Source organism: Tursiops truncatus, chromosome 20, assembly GCF_011762595.2.
Source record: "Tursiops truncatus isolate mTurTru1 chromosome 20, mTurTru1.mat.Y, whole genome shotgun sequence".
Classification (NCBI taxonomy): Eukaryota; Metazoa; Chordata; class Mammalia; order Artiodactyla; family Delphinidae; genus Tursiops; species Tursiops truncatus.
This window is the reverse complement of record NC_047053.1, coordinates 47,855,224-47,875,063: the sequence shown is the minus strand read 5'-3', so window position 1 is coordinate 47,875,063 and position 19,840 is coordinate 47,855,224. Positions and strand designations below refer to the sequence as shown.

At 46.1% G+C, this 19,840-nt stretch overlaps 1 protein-coding gene across 1 annotated transcript in view; it reads left to right on the top strand.

Annotated features, from left to right (window-relative positions):
• The window catches only part of CCDC40 (coiled-coil domain 40 molecular ruler complex subunit), a 42,863-nt gene that overhangs the window by 4,888 nt on the left and 18,135 nt on the right, over nt 1-19,840 (top strand). Inside the window, exons 4-10 of the mRNA XM_073797761.1 lie at nt 3,156-3,288; nt 4,170-4,333; nt 5,193-5,276; nt 5,350-5,569; nt 11,249-11,406; nt 11,587-11,709; nt 14,966-15,087. Of these exons, the coding sequence (XP_073653862.1) occupies nt 3,156-3,288; nt 4,170-4,333; nt 5,193-5,276; nt 5,350-5,569; nt 11,249-11,406; nt 11,587-11,709; nt 14,966-15,087 (1,004 nt within the window). The remainder of the gene's footprint in view (nt 1-3,155; nt 3,289-4,169; nt 4,334-5,192; nt 5,277-5,349; nt 5,570-11,248; nt 11,407-11,586; nt 11,710-14,965; nt 15,088-19,840) is intronic.

The following is a 19,840-nucleotide window of genomic DNA, read 5'->3' as shown; positions in this document are numbered from 1 at the left end:
TAACTTCTTCCTTTCCAATCTGGATGCCCTTTATTTCTTTTTCATGTCTGATTGCACTGACTAGAACCTCCAGTACAATGTCAAATAGTAGTAGTGAGAGCAGACATCCTTTTTCCAGATTTTAGGGGGAACATTTTCAATCTTCACAGTTGCATATGACGTTAGCTGTGAGTTTTCATAGATGCCTTTTGTCGGGTTGAGGAAGTTCCATCTATTCCTAGTTTGTGGATTTTTTTTTAATCATGAAAGGATGTTGGCTATTGTCAAAAGTGTTTTCTGTGTCTATTGGGAAGATCACGGTTTTTTCTTTTTTAGTTTGTTAATTTGGTGGTTACATTGATTAATTTTCAAATATTAAAACAACTCTTCATTCTGAGATAAACATGGGAGGGATACTCTGAAACTATGGTAACATCCATTCCTCATTAAACTTTCAATTTATTCATGTAAAATTTCATATCTGTATGGACTCATTGTTTCCCATTTCATTCACTGTGTTATAATTCATTACTATCATTATTTATATTGAGACTCAGATTGTTCCCAATTTGACCCGTGAGCCTATTCAAATTGGCCTTTGTGTCTTTCTGACACATCAGTACCATTCTTTTTTTTCTTTTTTTTTTTTAACCACCATCATCCTTTAGGCACTTTCTTGTTCTCTGGCACAGACTGCCCCAGCCTGAGAACCAGACATTTCTCCAGGAGCTTGGTTTCTTTTCACGGAACCCTCGACCCCAAACACACCATACACATACACACATACATGTAGCTCACACCAAAACGTCTCTAATTCCAAACACCCTTGACATGGTTCCTGCTAGTTTTCTCCCCTTCTATATTTTAACTCCTTTTTCCAACAGTAGGAGACCTGGTCCCTATTATCCTTAACATATTATTAATTTGATCAATCCCCCGAATGTAACCCTCACTGCACTTCCCTGCCCCCATGTGGACACTCCTCAGCCCACTCAGGCTCAGACACACACCCTCACTGGGCCACCCAGACTGTGGACACCCTCATCACCTTGTTGGGCCAACCCCACCCAGGCCAGGCCCCAGTTGTTTGGGCTGTGACTCTCCACACCGGGACCCCTCCTCAGCAGGCCCAGGCCTGACACCTGTGCTATCATGACCCACCTCGGGGACAGTCTCTGGAATCTGCTCTCCTCACCTTGTCCAGGCTCATCACCCCACACTGGACCAAGCCAACCTGTTGGCTTAGGTTTGATTGTTCTAGAAGGGAAGTGAGGGGCAGGGCGGGGCAGGAAAAGAACGCGTAACGTTTCTCCATCATGGACTCTGGGCTGGACACTTCAATGCCTTTGACATGTGTTGTTTCAGTGAATCCTGACAACAACCCTGTGGGGTGGGAACTATTATTACCCCATAGTTCAGGTGAGGAAACTGAGGGGCCAAGGGACTTCCTTGCCCAGAGGCATGCAGCTGTGATGGCAAACGGTCACTCTGGCTCTGAACAGTGAAGTGACAATCCCTCCCCACCCTGTGAAACCTAGAAGAGTTAATAACTTTAGAGAATGACACAATTCAATATTCGATGACCCCCAATTAAGCTTTATAATTACAAATGACAAGTACATGATCAAAACCACTTTTAAGAATTTAACACAACAAAACAGTGCCTTCCTTTCTAAGAAAGCCAGGACTGGGAATTCCCAGGCGGTCCAGTGGTTAGGACTCTGCTCTTTCATTGCCAAGGGCCCAGGTTCAATCCCTGGTCGGGGAACTAAGATCCCACAAGCCGTGAGTCATGACCAAAAAGTAAATAAATAAAAGATAGCCAGGAGTGTTGAAGTACAGATCACTTGTTGAGCTGTAAAACCAATTTCCATCCTCGAATCTAGTTTCTAGAAAACTCATGAAGAAACAGTCTCCAAATTTGATCAGCCAGAAGGGCAGAGACAAGCCCAAAGAGAGAACCCTATTTCTCTCCTCTCAGCTCTCAGTCTTAAGAAGTAACTTAATCGTGGAGTAGAAGCTGCTGTGTCATTGGGGTGTTCTGACACCTCATCGACATCTCATTAGGAGAAGCCCTTTCTGGACACCCCAGAGGTGGGCTTTGGACTCTGGGCCCCCATTAATGTCATTGTGGTTCTGGATGCCTCAGAAATCATTTCTAGAAGGAGCATCACCTGAGGAAGTACAATTAGAAAGAACAGGAGCTGGGCGTTGAGATGACCCTTGGCTGGCTGTGCGAACTTAGGCAAGGGCTTCAGCTTCTGTGAGCTGCTTCCCCTACAGATGACAGAAATGACTGGCATCCACCTTGCAGGGTCTTGTGCAGGGTCATTGTCTGTTGTTACTAATATTCACCTATTCATCAGCAGCAGTAATTACTGTCAACAATAATCATCGCAAGAGTCCCCTTTAGAGCTAAAATGGAGCCAGGTGCTTCTATTGAGGGAAAACCTTTTCATATGGAAATGTCCCTAAAGTGAAATAGTTTGAAAGAAGAGAAGAAACAGCCCTCTTGGGAGACCCTGGCCAGGGCTCAGGCTTTCCAGCATCCCTTTATAAAGAGGATGCTCAGAGGTGTTTCTTACCATCCTTGGAGAGAGCAGCATTTGGGAGTAAAGGAACCCACGTCCAGCACACGCCCATGCCTCAGCGTTCACACTTTGCTACAGATCTAGACGGAAAGAGACCACTCCCGATTCCTCATGGGAGTGGCGGTAGGTGTTTTCTGTTTTGACCATTTGCAAAAGCCAAATGTTATGCAAACAATATTCTATTTTTTAAAATAAATTTATTTATTTACTTATTTATTTATGGCTGCGTTGGGTCTTTGTTGCTGCACGTGGGCTTTCTCTAGTTGCAGCGAGCGGGGCAACTTTTCATTGCGGTGCGTGGACTTCTCATTGCCGTGGCTTCTCTTGTTGTGGAGCATGGGCTCTAGGCGCGCGGGCTTCAGTAGTTGTGGCGCATGGGCTTAGTTGCTCCGCGGCATGTGGGATCTTCCCAGACCAGGGTTCGAATCCGTGTCCCCTGCAATGGCAGGTGGATTCTTAACCACTGCGCCACCAGGGAAGTCCACAACTATGTTGAATTGAACACTGTAATGAATTAACTCCTTTGTCCTGACTAAACCCTCATAAATTCAGATTTGGTTGTTTTTGCTCTAAAAACAATCCCAGGGAGCGCTCCAGCAGAAGGTCTTTCCTCTGGGGGCTCAGCACCGCCTCGGACAGAGCCGGGGGAGCAGCAACACATCCCTGGACTTTGACGAGCCGCCTCTGGTTACCGAGGGCCCCTCCACGCAGGAGCCAGGTATTGTGGGACAAGCCCCTTCACACGCCCTTCTACGCGAGGGCTGCCACTCATTCACCACCTGTTACCTTGTTTCCTGTTGCGCTGTGAGCCAAAAGATAAAAATATCATTAACAGATATGGATAACACATGTGGAGCATTTTTCTGTTTTATCTCATTTAATCCTTACCCTAACCCAGTGAGGTAGGCACTGTTCTCCATTTTAGAGACCCTAAGCGTCATTAAGTAACCCAACCGTGTAAGCTCACCCCTAAACATGTGTCTGTTTGCTGACTTTCCAAGGCTTTCCCGGCACACCCTTATCTTTCCACTTGGCTCCGGTATCCCAGTGTTGAGTACGTGGGAAAGCAGATTCGGTTTTTTTATCTTCCATGTGATGGGTGTGTGTGGATGGTCCAGCTAACAAGCCTCACGTCGCTCACAAGCAGCAGGCAGACAGCACACATCTAAAGGAGTTAGAAACAGAACAGGATCTCTGCAGCTCAGGAAGGGAGAGAAGTTGAAACTAGAGCCTCACTGATTTCTTTTCAATTATATCTGTTTTCCATTAAAAAAAAATCTAGTCCATCATTAAGAAGCCACCTTTCTGTTCACTATTTGTGTATTAAAAAGTATCAACAAAATGTGTTTCCTTCTTGTCTACCTTTAAAGTGCAATCCTTTCTACAGAATGTGTTGAATCAGCTAGTAGAAAATTCATGAGCAGAAGACCCTGTGAATAGCACTTGTGAACCCTAACCCAAAGGGATGCCTTTTGTTTCTTTTTTCCATCATGTTGCACGAAACTGGGCGTCAGCTTTGCCTGATAATTCCTCCAGAGAAGCACTCTCTCTATTAACTCCTCAGTGATGTTTGTTGTTCCCCACTACTCGTCCCCCCAGAGCCTGATGCCCACCCCGGGGAAGGAGCCACATCCTCATTCCTGGACAGGACCCAGCAGTTAAGCATGGCCGAGGAAGGAAGCCTGGTGGAGAGTGTGGAGTCTGAGGCCAGCGACGAAGCCGAAGAAGACAGATCCCAGCTGGTGGTTTTGGACCCAAACCATGTAAGGAAACATTCTGGAGTTTTGCTTTTGCCCCATGCAGACGAAGATGGACTTAGAGACACTCCTACACCTGCCCTGTAGGCCCTGCCCTGCCCCAAGCCTCCACGGCCCACCCTCCACCCGGCAAATGCCACACTCAGGTCTCACCTGCTCCCTGAATGGATTACCTGCAGGGTTTGAGCTGCCACCTTGTAAAGTTTATTCTCCCTTTAAGTTCATTCACTCAGAGTCAGCATTTCCCAGCCTCCACACTATAGACGTTTGGGGCCGGATCACTCTTTGTGGTGGGGGCTTCCTGGGCACTGTAGGATGCTGAGCAGCGTCCCTGGGGCCTCCACCCACTAAATGCCAGTAGCACCCCCTTAGTTGTGACGGCCAGAAATGTCTCCAGACTGGGTATTGGGTGGGCGCAAAGTCACCCCCACTGATAGCCACTGCCTTGAGTGTCCCACCCCTCTGGCAAGTGGGGAGGGCAGGTCTTGGTTGGATGAACCTCTTTGGAAAGACTTGGTGCTCCCGGTACCACGGGAAGGATCAGGGCTGCACTGGGAAAAGGGGCTGAGAGTTCATTTGGTGCTGGCATCCCAGGCACTGCTCATCACTGCCCTCTGGCCCCAGGGATTAAACCAGGACCACTGCCCCAGCCCACCCTGTCATTTTGCACTCAGGTCCTTCAGTGCCTAGGGTGAGACCACAAGTGCCTTGAATTTGTGGTCTCTGGAATAAGAATCCTGGGCAGAAGTGGGGAGCACCCAGCGTGGAGGTCATTTCTGCTGTCCCCTGCCAAGAGTTGTGGCAATTCAGGCTAAGCCCTGGAGGGGACAGCACAGTAACCGGCTGTGCTCTTCCACTGTTTTAGCCCCTGATGATAAGATTCCAGGCTGCCCTGAAGAACTATCTTAACCGGCAAATAGAGAAACTGAGGCTGGAACTTCAAGAGCTGGTGCGTACCTGTCCCGCTTTCCACCTGGCTGTGCACCCGCATCTCCATGACCCCGCTTCTCTCTCTGGTGCAGGGCGTGGCCACCAAGCAAAGCCGAATCCAGAGGCAGGAGCTGGGGGTGGACCTTTACGGGGTCCAGCAGCACCTGGCCCGCCTGCAGATGCAGCTCGAGAAGAGCCACGACCGCCACTCGATCACAGCGTGCGAGAGGCGGAGGAAGGAGGAGGAGCTGCAGAGCGTGCGCCTGCGCTACGCCAGGACCTGCGAGACCGCCGGCGAGGAGCGCAAGAAGCGTAAGGCGGCCCCGTGTCCTCGCAGGCGTCCCCGTGGCGCGGCCCCGCGTGCCATAGACACCCCAAGGGGCATCCTCACATGCCTTCGTATCCCTGAATGCCATTGCAACCTGGTGGGGTGTTCCCACGTGCCATCATGACCCCGAGGGTTGTCCCCACATGCCATCGCAGGACTTCATGAAAGGCAAGCTGTGTTCCCGTACTGGAGGGGTTCCCAAACTTTTGGGGGAAGGAAAACATAAATGTCTTAAAATGCACCTAATTAGGCAAAGTAGCAAACACTGAAAGCCGGCAGGTGGGGTATTTGGAGTCAAAAGCGGGAAAGGCGGGCTTCCCTGGTGGCGCAGTGGTTAAGAATCCGTCTGCCAATGCAGGGGACACAGGTTCGATCCCTGGTCTGGGAAGATCCCACATGCCAAGGAGCAACTAAGCCCGTGTGCCACAACTGCTGAGCATGTGCTCTGGAGCCCGTGAGCCACAACTACTGAAGCTCGTGTGCCTAGAGCCTGTGCTCCGCAGCAAGAGAAGCCACCACAGTGAGAAGCCTGTGCGCAGCAACAAAGACCCAATGCAGCCAAAAATTAATTAATTAATTAATTTTAAAAATGCTGGAGAGGCTGGTGGGCTGCTGGGGTTGAAGATGGGGTATCCAGAAGTCAGGGAAGAGTGGGGATGGGCAGAGTTTAAATAGGTGGGGAGGTACAGGTGAGGCCAATCCAAAGCACAGGAGCCCATGGTCCAGAGCCCTGCAGCCCCACGATGTGTGGCAGATTACGGGGAATAGGTGGCTTTGGAGCAGAAGAGACAGTGAGGGTGCGACTAATCACCGTGCACTGTTCCTACCAAAGCAACAGCTCTGCACGGAGCGGAGGTCGTGGGCCACAGTGAACAGCGTGGTCACAGCAGGCTATTTCAGTTGTTGTGCTTTTTCATGTTTCCAACTTTCTTTATCAACTCTGTATTACTATAATAATGGAGAAAATAACCTAGAAGAATTTGGGAGGAACAAAAATCACACGTATATCCCAACTGTGGATGGAAAGAAGCATTTTGGACCCTGAGAAATGCAGGAGAGTTTTCTGGACAGAGTTGGGGAAGAGCACCCCTCCCTGAGTATCACCAAATTAACAGAATCTACCAAAAAGAGAAGAGCACGACATTCACACTAAAACAATGGAGCCACATCCTCCGGATATAACAGAATTTAGACCAGTCTGAAAGAGGACACAGGTCCCCCACCCCCTCCACACAGGAGAAGTGAGTGCCCACCAACACCCCTCATCAGATCCTCGAGGTGTGGATGGGCTTCTGGAAAGATCCAGTCATCTTTGTGGACACTCTGTCCTTTCTGGAAGTCACCAGGTAGCAGGAGCAGAAGCTGTTCAACCAAGCAAGGACCCACCTAACGGCACCTTTTCTCCCCTCTTCAGACTAAAGAACTCGGGTGGCGGTCCCAGCCCTGCCTACCAGGTGCCGCCACTGCACTGTCCCATAGGTGAAACGTGGGGCTTGGCCTCTGGAGAATGTCCACTGTTGACCTCCTCACTTAGGAGGGGGGTGGAGCCCACCAGTCAGTAAACCTTCACATCCAAATGTGAGTCATCAGTGGCAATCCCCAGACAGGAGAGCAGACGCCTCCACAGACACAGACCGGGTTCCGAAAACATAGCATACGCCAGCTGGTGTTCGACGTGAGATTTTAGAGGACATCGCATCAGTCAAATGAGAACCAACTATTAGGGAAAAGGATACTCGGAATTAAAATATAGAATCACCCCCCACACCCTGCCAGAAGTACTAAATAGGCAAATCAGCACTGCTGGAAATTGAACAATTGAACTTGTGTCTAAAAGGCCAGTTTGAGGAATTCTGCCCAGAATTCAAAGCAAAAACTCAAAGTGATGGACGTTTTGAGAAGGAGATAAAAGACATGGACTGTAGGTCTGGTAAAGTCAGTATCCATGAGATAGAAATTCCAGGAGATTAGGGGCATTAGCCAGTGACATCAGAGGAAAACATTTGCATGAGTTCAAGAAAGATGAATCTTCAGATGTAAAGTCTCATGGAGGGCCAGATGGGTGGAAGAAAAAATAAACATGCCTAGACATAGTTGGTGAAATTTTTAAATTCCAAAGGTAAAGGGAAAAAATGCCATAGGATTACAGACAGGACCAAACCAGACACTTCCTATGTTATTTAACCCACAAGTGGGTGGAAAATTTGGGAAACTCTTCCCAGGCTTTTTTTTTTTTTTTTTTTTGGCTGCATTGGGTCTTTGCTGTGCATGGGCTTTCTTTAGTTGCAGTGAGCAGGGGCTATTCTTTGTTGCGGTGCGCGGGCTTCTCATTGCGGTGGCTTCTCTTGTTGCGGAGCACCAGCTCTAGGTGCATAGGCTTCAACAGTTGTGGCACGTGGGCTCAGTAGCTGTGGCTCGCGGGCTGTAGAGCGCAGGCCCAGCAGTTGTGACCCACGGGCTTAGTTGCTCTGCAGCATGTGGGATCATCCCAGACCAGGGCTTGAACCCGTGTCCCCTGCATTGGCAGGCAGATTCTTAACCACTGCGCCACCAGGGACACCACGCCTCCCCCCACCCCACACACCCCACCCCAGGCTTATTTTACAATGTTCAGTATAATCCTTACTGGAAAAGCTTACAACGTACAAAAACAGAAAACTATAAAGTGTTCCTACTTATGAGGTGTAAAAATCCTAAATAAAATATTAGCAAATATTAAATTTTTACTCAGCAACAAAAGATTAAGTTCAGCAATATATGAAAAGAAAAATACCTCCTAGTCAAGAGGGCTTAATTCTGGAATAATTTGAAATTAGGAAATCTACTGATTCATTGCATTATATTCTTAAAGGAGAGAGAACAAATAGATTTTCTGGGTGGATGTCAAATGGGTGTTTGGATAAAACTCATTGTCAATCCTAAACTAGGATAGAAGGAAAGTTCATTGTAAGTATTTATCAGCAACTAACAAGGCAGTTTTACTCAGAGGAAAGCCCTGTAGTAATCATAGTTAAGGAATGAGACGAGGATGCATTGTTTTGGAAGTTCCAGCCATGAAAGAAAACAGGAAAAATAAACGAAGTATAGATTCTGGATATGAAGTCATGGAACTCATTCTCCACCAATGGTGTGATTGTTTACCTAGCAGATTCAAGATCACTGATGAAAAGCTAAAAAAAACAGTAAGAAATCTATAAAGTAACTGAATACCAGAGCTATAATTTTCTTTTCTACCAGTCATATCCAATTATGAATTATAATTTTTTAAAACCTCATCCGTAATAGCTATAACAACCATAAAATACTGAGGAGTAAGTCTAACAAGAAGCAAGTGAACCTATCTGAGGAAAAACAATAAAATCTTACTAAAGGACATAACGCAGATTTAAATAAATGGAACAATCATGTAACCAAATGAGAGGAAACAAATGTCATTTCTCTCCAAATTAATAAGTAGTTCAATGCAAGTCCAGTTAAAATCCACGATGGGATGTTTTGGGTGAACTTGAATTTATTTAACACAGTTATTATTTTCAAGAAGTAATAATACAAAATTAAGGCACTCTGAGTCTCCCCAACCCCAGCCTCCAGCCACCTCCACAGAGGCACATGGTATTATTGATTCTTGTGTATTCTTTTAAAGATGTTTTTGCATATAAAAGCAAAGCTACAAGAGTTGTGGTATTTTTTCTATATTTTTTACACAAGTAGCTGCATATTATACCCAGTGCTCTGTCCCTTGCTTTTTTTCCCTCATCAATGCATGCGTGCAATACCTAAAAAGCTCTCCAATGATTTTCAAGTTCCAAGTTCACTCGGAACACTAAATGCACAAGAATATCCAAGAAAATGGTGAAAAGGAAGGATAATGAAGGGAAATTGTCCTATCAGGTATCAAAACACAGTATCAATCTACAGCAATAGAAACAAAATGGCACTAGAGAAAAAATGGGCAAACAGATCAATAGTGCGGAGTAGGGAGTTCCAGGAAATTTACTCAGGAATTTAGCTATTTACTGCAAATTGAAAGTACAGGTTGTATTTTTAAATCACTAAATATTTTTGATCATTTGACCACCTGAAAATAAACACTTAGACTCCTATTTCACACTAAACAAATCCCGTTGACCCTGCAAATCTCTCTGGCTTCCTCTTCTGACACCAGGTCAAGAAAACTCTGCTTCTAGAGTGCTCAACTGCTCAGGTCAGGCCCACCTGATCATTTCCCTTTTTGCCACAAAACACAATCACAGGAGTGACACTGGGGGCAGAGGTCATGGGAGGCATTTGAGACTCTAGCCACCCTGTTTTTATTACGTGAAGGGCCCTTTGAAGCCTAATAGGTAAAAGACGACTATCCCACCCGTAGAAGGGCCAATGGTATGAGCGGGCAAGTCGGAGAAGGAAAAGGACAGCTGGTCTTCAAACTGTGAAAACAGACTTGATTTCACTAATGTTGAAAGAATACAAATTAAAAAGAATATTTGAAATATTGACTCTCAGTCACTCAGCCAGGAAAGGATAGAGGGGCAGAAGTGAGTGCCCTGAAGGATGGGTGGGCAAGCTTTCTGATTCAGGTGGGGGTGGGTTAGTTGGCGCCCTCTGCCATAGAAAAGGGCCACAGACTGGGCGGCTTGAAGAACAGAAGTTTGTCTTCTTGTCATTCTGGAGGCCAGATGTCCAAGATAAGGTGTTGGCAGGGTGTTTCCTCCTGAGGCCAATCTCCTGGGCTTGTAGACAGCTGTCTTCTCCTTGTGTCCTCACAAAGTCATCCTCTGTGCGTCTGTGTCCTAACCTACTCTTCTCATAAAGACACCAGTTGTTAGGGCCCACCCTAGTGACCTCATTTTATCTTAATTACCTCTTTAAAGACCCTCTCCCAAAATACACCTCCACCCCAGTCCACCCGGCAACCACTCTTTCTACAAAACCTCCCCCCTCGTTTCCCTGCATTTGCTCCATTCCCCTCCCCTACAACTCTTAGCCACACAGGAGCCGAAGAATTCTCTAGTGTTAGAGTTTTTACAGTCATCTTAGATGTAAAAAAAAAAACAAGTTATTTTTCAAGTTTAAGTTCATCCTTCAAAAACACCTAACTCCAACATGATATTCACCCAGCAGCCTTTTGATCTATAAATCGATTTTCTGTTTAGATCTACCCACGGAATAAGGAATGCTCTACACAAGTGAGCCAACAATTACTGGTTGAAGTCTATCTCCCTAAATAAACTGGTGTTCTACCTTATAAATCAATCTCATGTGGGTTTCGTTCCAAGAAACCCATGCTTCAGTAGTGCTCAGCCCACCCTTCAGGCTGGTTTCCTCCCAGGGGATTTAGGACTGTACCTGAGATTGCCAACCTCTAAGTGGTAAGAAATCTGTAAAATTCACATAAGGCCTCCTAACCTTGACACTGTTTCAGAACATCCTTAGACACGGAGAATCTCTAATATGTGGTGGGAATGGAGGGCTTATTGCAGTTGGCGGGCATTGATTACGTATATTTCATCTCTCCAACTAGACTGTAAAGTCTTTGATGGCAAAGGTATGGGTCTTTGTAGTTTAAAGGCTGTTTCCCAGACCCACCCCACAGTGTGGGGAGGGGTGCTACTTCCACGATGTCTGGTGTGCGATGCTGGGACACCCTCCCCCTCTCTCCCCAGTGGCAGCTCTGCAAACCGAGGTGGAGACCCTGGCTCTGCATCTCTTCTACATGCAGAACATAGACCAGGACGTGCGTGACGACATCCGGTTGATGAAGCGAGTCGTGAAGAAGTCAGAAGCCGAGCGCATGCGGGCCGAGTTGGAGAAGAAGCAGCAGGTGTTCTGCAAAGATGATGCCCGTGTGACTGTTTGCCACATCTTTGATTTCCTGATCTGATCAGCCCTGCCCCTGAGTGAATACCGCAGCCCTGGGGGCCATGCCCAGCTTGGGGTTGCTGACATGGGTTGAGGTTGCTGGGGACCCATCTCACTGTGCATCTCGTCCCCTCCCTTCCAGGACCTGCACGTGGACCAGCTGACCACCCGAGCCAACCAGCTGGAAGAACAGATTGCCCTGTTCGAGGCCCAGTACCGCGCGCAGGCTGAGGACACCCGGACGCTCAGGAAGGCAGTGAGCGAGGTAAGCGCTCAGTGGCACAGGTGCCATCTGACAGCGCCCAGGCAGTGCCTGCATGCCTGCAAGGAGACTGACTGAGCCCCCAGTTAGCCGGCCAGCCTCCTGCACATCTGTCTGTCCTCATAAGCGTCTCAGAGCATCTGGCTGACCCACGTTGGGGACGCAGTAGATACCAGCTGACTGGTGGCCAGTATTCTTATTCCCACTGTAGCCAGGGATAGATTGAAAGGCCCCTCAGGAGATGGGACATTCTGTCCTGCTTGCTGAGGCATCCTTAGCAAGTTCCTTCAGGCCTCTTTCGGAGAGGGCTGAAGTCTCCCTACCCATTCTCAGCCTGGGCAGGCAGTGCTCCAGGGCAGTGCCCACATCTCCCTTCCCGTGTGGAGTAAGGGAGGGCCCGGGTTCAGTGCAGCTCCCAGTTCAGTGGCCAGCACTGGAAAGCAAAGTGGCTGTGACCTTTTTTTTTTTAATCTGTGAGTCACCATCTGCATTCATACGTGCAGTGATGACACAAAGGAAACAAGACACTTTTATTGAAGGAGAGACAGATGGGCTTGAACAAACGAACAAACACACCTGGGTCCACATGGGAAAGCACCCAGTGCTTGCCAACCTATGAATATACTTAATCTAGAATGTGCTCCCATCAGAACCTCAGGGGGGAAAAAACTTCTTAGTTAGCAAAGTGATTCTTAATTTTATCTGAAAAGTAAATTCAGAGGACTAGCAGAGAATTGTCCAGGGGAGAAGGTTCATGAAGGCTGGCCCACGGTCCCAGTTTGCCCAGAAATGACACATTTCCCAAGACGTGGGACTTTCTGGGCTAGAACCAGGGGAGTCCAGGACAAACCGGGATGGTGGGTCCACCTAGCATTAAATACTATAAAGCCCTAGAGGCTAAAATAATGAATTACTGGAGTCAGGGACCGACAGGTAGGCTGTGGGAGCCTGTGAGAGAGCTCAGAATCAAGGAAACGTTTATATAGAAATTTCATGGATTATAAATTAATGGAGAGCAAGTGAATTATGCACCCAGTGGTGTTGGGACATTTGGTTAATCATTTGGGGAAAAAAATCAAATCTTTTCCTCATACCACACACTAAAATAAATTCCACATGGGCTCAAGGATTGAAACAAGGGAAACTGTACCAGAAGAAAGAAAATGAGAAATATTTATAAAGCCCTGGATTGGAGAGGCCTTTCCAAGCATAACACCAGTAAGTTTGGTGGTATAAAGAGATTTTGAAAATCGATTCAGAATCTGCCGTGTGCGATTCTGCTCTGTGATGATTGTGTACACACACACGATGCTGTAGTTCTCTTTCATTACGTCTTTTTTGCCTCCCGCCCCTCCCTGCTGGCCGTGTGCCATCGGGGCAGGGCCGTCCCACGTTTGTTCACCCTGCACCCAGAACAGGGGGGCCCATGGCAGGTGCGACACAGACATTGACGACAGATGAGGGCGGGACAGGGGTTCTGCCACCAAGTTGGCAAAGATGAACAAGGCAGGGGAATCGGGGCTCCCACACTGATGGTGGGGGTGCAGTCTGTCTTCATCAAGATCCTTATTCAAGGGCAATACTGTACTGCATGTCAGGGACACCCACCCTGCTCCCCAGCAAGCTCTCCCAAAATGTCACTTTTTGGACTTCATTCCAGGGAAAATAGGCATGCAAATAAAATTTCTGTATACATTACATACTTCACGAACAAAATGAATAGAGAGTCACTGGGGACACAGTGCTGTGTGTGATAACCAAGAAAGTCCCAAGAAGAGGATATTGGTTAAACAAATTATGATATATCCATGCAGTGGAGGACAATCCCACCAATAAAATAAATATTTGCTGGCATGGAAACCCATTCACAATATGCTACTTTTTATTTTCATTTTTAATATTTATTTATTTGGCTGCATCGGGTCTTAGTTGCAGCACATGGGATCTTAGTTGTGGCATGCAAACTCTTAGTTGCAGCTTGTGGGCTCTTAGTTGCGGCATGCACGTAGGATCTAGTTCCCTGACCAGGGATTGAACCCTGGCCCCCTGCACTGGGAGCGCAGAGTCGTAACTGCTGGACCACCAGGGAAGTCCTGCTACTTTTTAATACTAAGTTACAAAACAATAATAGGATATGATTGCTTACACACACACACACACACACACACACAACACACACACAGGAAGATAACACCAGGGTGTTAGAAATGGTAAACTCTAAGTTGTGGGATTCTTTTTATTTTCTTTTTGCTTATTTCCATATTCTAATTTGAGTAGAATAAACACTTTTTTAAATGAGAAGTGTGTTTAAAACATTTAAAGACTGAATTCAGCCTCGATTTTTGCATCTCAGCCTGTACCTTGGTCAGCAAGCCTTCGTCCGGCAGCCTTGGGGACTCGGGGGGCACCTGCCTCTGGCTGACCAGCCCCACACAGCCCAGCCTGGGGAGGAGCCCAGTGGTTTGGGTACCTACTGCCTCGGCCGGGCACTGTTGGGCAGTGCACAACCTACTCCACGGCACAGAGCAACCTCCTCAGTTAATAACTTACCCAAATCTGGAAATGTCTCACCAGTCATGGTATAATTAATTCATACCACTTTATGCTCTATAATAATAATAATGAATAGATGATTTTTTAAAGCCCTGACACCTGAGAGTGGGATCCCCAGGGGTGACGCCTCCTTTCACGTCCAGCTCCACCCTTTTATTGTACCTTTGAGTGTTCAAGGCCACTCTGACTTCCTCCAGCATCTACCATGCACATCTACCAAGAGCAGACGCTGCTGGGACTCAGCACCTCCACAAAGATGCTCGTGGCCTAATGGGGGTCTCACCCAAGCTCCCATTCAGCACCCCTTCCGGGAATCAGCACGAGGCCAACTTGCTAACGGTGCAATGATTCCACTGAAATGACCCATCAGGACATTCTGAGCACCACGTGACACAGCAATTGTGGTCGAGCTAAGAACGTGCTGGGCATACAGGCACCATCCCCTCTGATCCGACGGCCGCAGGATGTGGGTACTGTTACTGTTCCCGTGTCACAGCTGGGGCTCAAGGCTCAGGCAGGTGTTAGACAGGTCTTTAGAGCCATGTTTAATTTCACATGTGTCCTTCTGCTGATGCAGATAAAGAAAAGCATGGGTAACAGAGAAGGAAGATGATTCAGGAAGCTTGGGGCTCTCCGACATCCTTTTGGGGCTCTGAACTTAATGACATAAGACCAACATCCAAGTAACCTCAACTCTCCACTGCAGGCCTGCACGGAAATAGATGCCATCAACGTGGAGAAAAAGCGCATCCTGCAGCAGTGGGCCGCCAGCCTGCTGGGCATGAAGCACCGCAACGAGGCTCACAAGACCATCCAAGAGGCACTCAGGTACAGGCAGCCCTTCTGGTTGCCATGGCGGTGGGCCAGGTGGCTCTGGACCAAAGGGGGGTCTGGGCGAGCGGGGAGAGCTCGTGACAAGTGTGGGAATGCGGAGGTGGGTGCGGAGTGGACTCCACGCCCAGCTCCTCACAGGTGAGCACGGAGCGCCCATCCTCGGCTCTCCTGGGACAAAGGGGCACACCTGCAGCCGCGCAGCCCTTCGGCCCCAGCTTCCGTCCTGAAGCCACCCTTATTGTTCACCCAGATTTCAGTGTTTCTTAAATCCTTTCAAACTTTCCATGGCACCAGGAGCAGTAAAGCTTTCACGCTCAGATTTCCTGGGAGGATTAAGGAGAAACAGTGAGAGAGAGAGAAAGAAAAAGGGGTATTTATCTTGGGGAGATAAAGGTGTCCCTTTGATTTGCAGTTTCACCACCTGTGTGCAGAAACTTCATCCCTTCTCTATTGTTCTGCCAAGGGCTGAGTTCCAACCGAAATCCTGCTTTAATCTCCCTGAAAAGGGAAGGAAGAGGCCCCCCTCGCGTTCCCCTCTCACTTCTAGCGAGGGCTGGACGTGTAGCCTGGGTGGGGTGCTGGAGACAGAGGCTTCCAGACACAGCACTGCCTGAATTCCCCAAACCTCCAGGGTGCTTGGGGCCCAGATGTGGAAGCCGGTTCTGGAGGGAGCACATCATAGCTCGACTCGACCTCAGAAAAACAAAACCGGAGGGACTGATTGTTTTTACAACAAGTCATTTTACATGGGTAATGCTGGATTAAAAATACTCATTTCCTTCATTTCCCTGAGTCGATGAGAGAAAGCCAAAGGGAGAATCATGGAATTATCCTGGCAAAGTCCGGCTAAACATCTGCTTTCCCTTTAAACATGCAGGTGGAGGAACTGGGTGGGCTCAGGGCTGTAGGGTCGGGCTCCTCTCTGCCCTGTCCCCGGGGCTGCTGGCCTGCCCACTCCCGCCGTGTCTGCCCCCTCAATGCTGCCCTGTGGTTGGTGTGGGAGAGGCCTCGGCCTGTGGGCAGCTTTTCCCTCCTGCCCAACGTCGACCTTGAGTAAGGTTGAAGCTGGGAGTCTTATGGCCTGTGCCCCCCACAGGGACCCCCCCCCGTTGTCTAGCACTTCCTGTGTGTGTCTGTTTTGTGTGTGTGTGTGTGTGTGTGTGTGTGTGTGTGTGTGTGTGTGTGTAAGCAATCATATTCTATTATTGTGGGTCCCCGCCACACCAAGACTTGAAAGACAGCAGCTCCTACGGAATCTTCATAGTTAGTGACAAAGTCGTATCAGGAGTGCGTCCCAACCACAGGTGAAGAATCATGTTGAGGCTGCAGCAAACACTGAAAGTCATACATTCAAAGCAAATGGGTCATTTCCACATGAAACGTCTCAGAACAAGCCAGAAAATACCTACTATACTGTGGGGCTACCCTGCCTAGAATTTACACCCTCTCAGGGATAGGGACACAGACAGGTCCCCTTGTGCCCTGGTATCTGCCTCTGGCATACTTCCTGACAGGATACGTGTGGTACAGGCAGGGCTCAGCACCTCTGCTGGCTGTTAATTTGTCAGCTTCATCGCCTTGAGATCCTGTAACAGGTTCCCTCTAATCCTCAGATGGATTGGGCCGAGCCTCAGACATATTCTAGATTCTGCCAGTTCTTTTCGTTCTGTTTATTTTCCACTGGTGTCTGTTAATCAAGGACTCTTTTTAATCAACTTGTTAATTGAAGTACAGTTGATTTACAATGTTGTATTAATTTCTGCTGTACAGCAAAGTGATTCAGTTTTACATATATAAGCATTTTTTAAATAGTCTTTTCCATTAAGGTTTATCATAGGATATTGACTCTAGTTCCCTGTGCTCTACAGTAGGACCTTGTTGTTTATCCATCCTATATATAAAAACTTATATCTGCTAACCCCAGCCTCCTACTCCATCCCTTCCCCAACCCCCTCCCCCTTGGCAACCACCAGTTTGTTCTCTATGGAGGACATTTTTAAAGAGTGTCTTTTTAATTTTATTATTTTTTAAATTTTTGGCCATGCTGTGGGGCTTGCGGGATCTTAGTTCCCTGATCAAGGATTGAACCTGGGCCACAGCAGTGAAAGTGCCGAGTCCTGGACAACTGGACCGCCAGCGGATTCCTAAGTGTGTCTTTTTTAAAAATAATTTTTATCAAGTGTAAGTGATCACATTACAGGAAATTAGAGAAAGAGAGATAAAGATTTAAAATACACAGTCTTTCTCCTTTGTGACAATGACAGTTGATTAACTAGCTTTCTGGTGTCTTTTCCCCCATGCATGTTTTACTGAGTGTTCAGATTTGTGTCATAAAAGTTGGATGTCTCATTGTTATTGTTATTGTCAAATTCTAGGTATTTATAAGGCTTCTACTTCCTAAAAAAGAAAGTGAGTAACTTTTAAAAATTTGGTTTATTGAGGATAATTTATGTACAAATTTATTATGTAAATTATTAGTGTTATGTAAAAAGTTATCCTTTTTCAGAGCACAGTTCAGTTCAGCAAATGGACAGACGCAAGTAGCCATCATACACTCAAGATATCAGCTATTTCCTGCATCCCAGAAGTCAGTACCTCTTCCCACCTCCAGCCCCCAGCAAACCCTGATCTGCTTTCTGTTCCTATAGTTTGGTCATTTCTAGAATGTCATATAAACAGGATCACACAATACGTAGCTTTTCTTGTCTAGCTTTTTTTTCACTTTGCACAGTGCTTTGAGAGTCAGCCTGATGTTACAAGATCAGTTGCTGAGTAGTAGTCCCTCATGTGCATATATCAACATTTGGTTGTCTCCAGTTTGGAGGGTAGCATGACCAGAGCTGCTGTGAAATTGTGTGCAGGTCTTGGTATGGGAATGCAAAATGGAACAGGCCACTTTGGGAAACACTTTGGCAGCATTTGAGATCCCCAGCCATTCTCATCCTCACCAACACTTAATAGTGCTGTCATTTAAATTTTGGCCATTAGTAGATATGTCGTGGTGTCCTGTCGAGATTTTAATTTGCATCTTCCTAATGACCGATGATATTGAGCATCTTTTCATGTGAGTATCTGCCATCCATATATCTTCTCTGATAAAAGGTGTCTTTTGCTCATTTTTAAAAATTGAAGTATAGTTGTTTACAATGTTTCAGATATACAGCAAAGTGATTCATATATATATATATATATATGTATACTTTTCCATTATAGGTTATTACAAGGTATTGGATATAGTTCCCTGTGCTATTGTTTATCTATATATCTGTTAATCCCAAATTCCCAATGTATCTCTCTACCCCCTTTCGCTTTGGTAACCGTAAGTTTGTCTTCTATGTCTGTGAGTCTATTTCTGTTTTGTAAATAAGTTCATATGTATCATTTTTTTAGATTCCACATATAAGTGATATCATATATTTGTCTTTCTCTGACTGACTTACTTCACTTAGTATGATAATCTCTAGGTCCATCCATGTTGTTGCAAATGGCATTATTTCATTCTTTTCATGGCCGAGTAATTGCATATATATGTGTGTGTGTATGTATGTACGTATATATATACACATACCACATCTTCTTTATCCATTCATCTGTTGATGGACATTTAGGTTGTTTCCATGTCTTGTCTATTGTAAATAGTGCTGCTATAAACACTGGGGTGCAGGAGTCTTTCCGAATTAGTTTTTGTCTTTTCTGGATATATGCCCAGGAGTGGGATTGCTGGATCATATGGTAACTCTATTTTTAGTTTTTAAAGGAACATCCGTACTGTTCTCCATAGTGGCTGCACCAATTTACATTCCTACCAACAGCGGAATGTAAATTTTTCTCCACACCCTCTCCATCATTTATTATTTGTAGACTTTTTGATGATGGCCGTTCTAACTGGTGTGAGGTGATACCTCATTGTAGTTTTGATTTGCATTTCTCTGATTATTAGTGATGTTGAGCATCTTTTCATGTGCCTGTTGGCCATCTGTATGTCTTCTTTGGAGAAATGTCTATTTAGATCTTCTGCCCATTTTTTGATTGGGTTGTTTGTTTTTTTTTATGTTGAGCTGTTTGAGCTGTTTGTATATATTGGAAATTAATCCCCTGTCAGTCACATCATTTGCAAATATTTCCTCCCAGTCTGTAGGTTGTCTTTTTGTTTTGTTTATGGTTTCCTTTGCTGTGAAAAATCTTTTAAGTTTAACTAGGTCCCATTTGTTTATTTTTGCTTATGTTTCCATTACTCTAGGAGATAGATCCAAAAAAATATTGCTGTAATTTATGTCAAAGAGTGTTCTGCCTATGTTTTCCTCTAGGAGTTTTATAGTATCCAGTCTTACACTTAAGTCTTTAATCCATTTTGAGTTTATTTTTGTATATGGTGTTAGAGAATGTTCTAATTCATTCTTTTGCAAGTAGCTGTCCAGTTTTCCCAGCAATACTTATTGAAGAGAATGTCTATTCTCCATTGTATATTCTTGCCTCCTTTGTCATAGATTAATTGACCATAAGTATGTGGGTTTATTTCTGGGCTCTCTATTCTGTTCCATTGATCTATGTGTCTGTTTTATTGTGCCAGTACCATACTGTTTTGATTACTGTAGCTTTGTAGTGTAGTCTGAAGTCAGGGAGTGTGATTCCTCCAACTCTGTTCTTCTTTCTTAAGATTGTTTTGGCTATTCAGGATATTTTGTGTTTTCATACAAATTTTAAAACTTTTGGTTCCAGTTCTGTGAAAAATGCCATTGGTGATTTG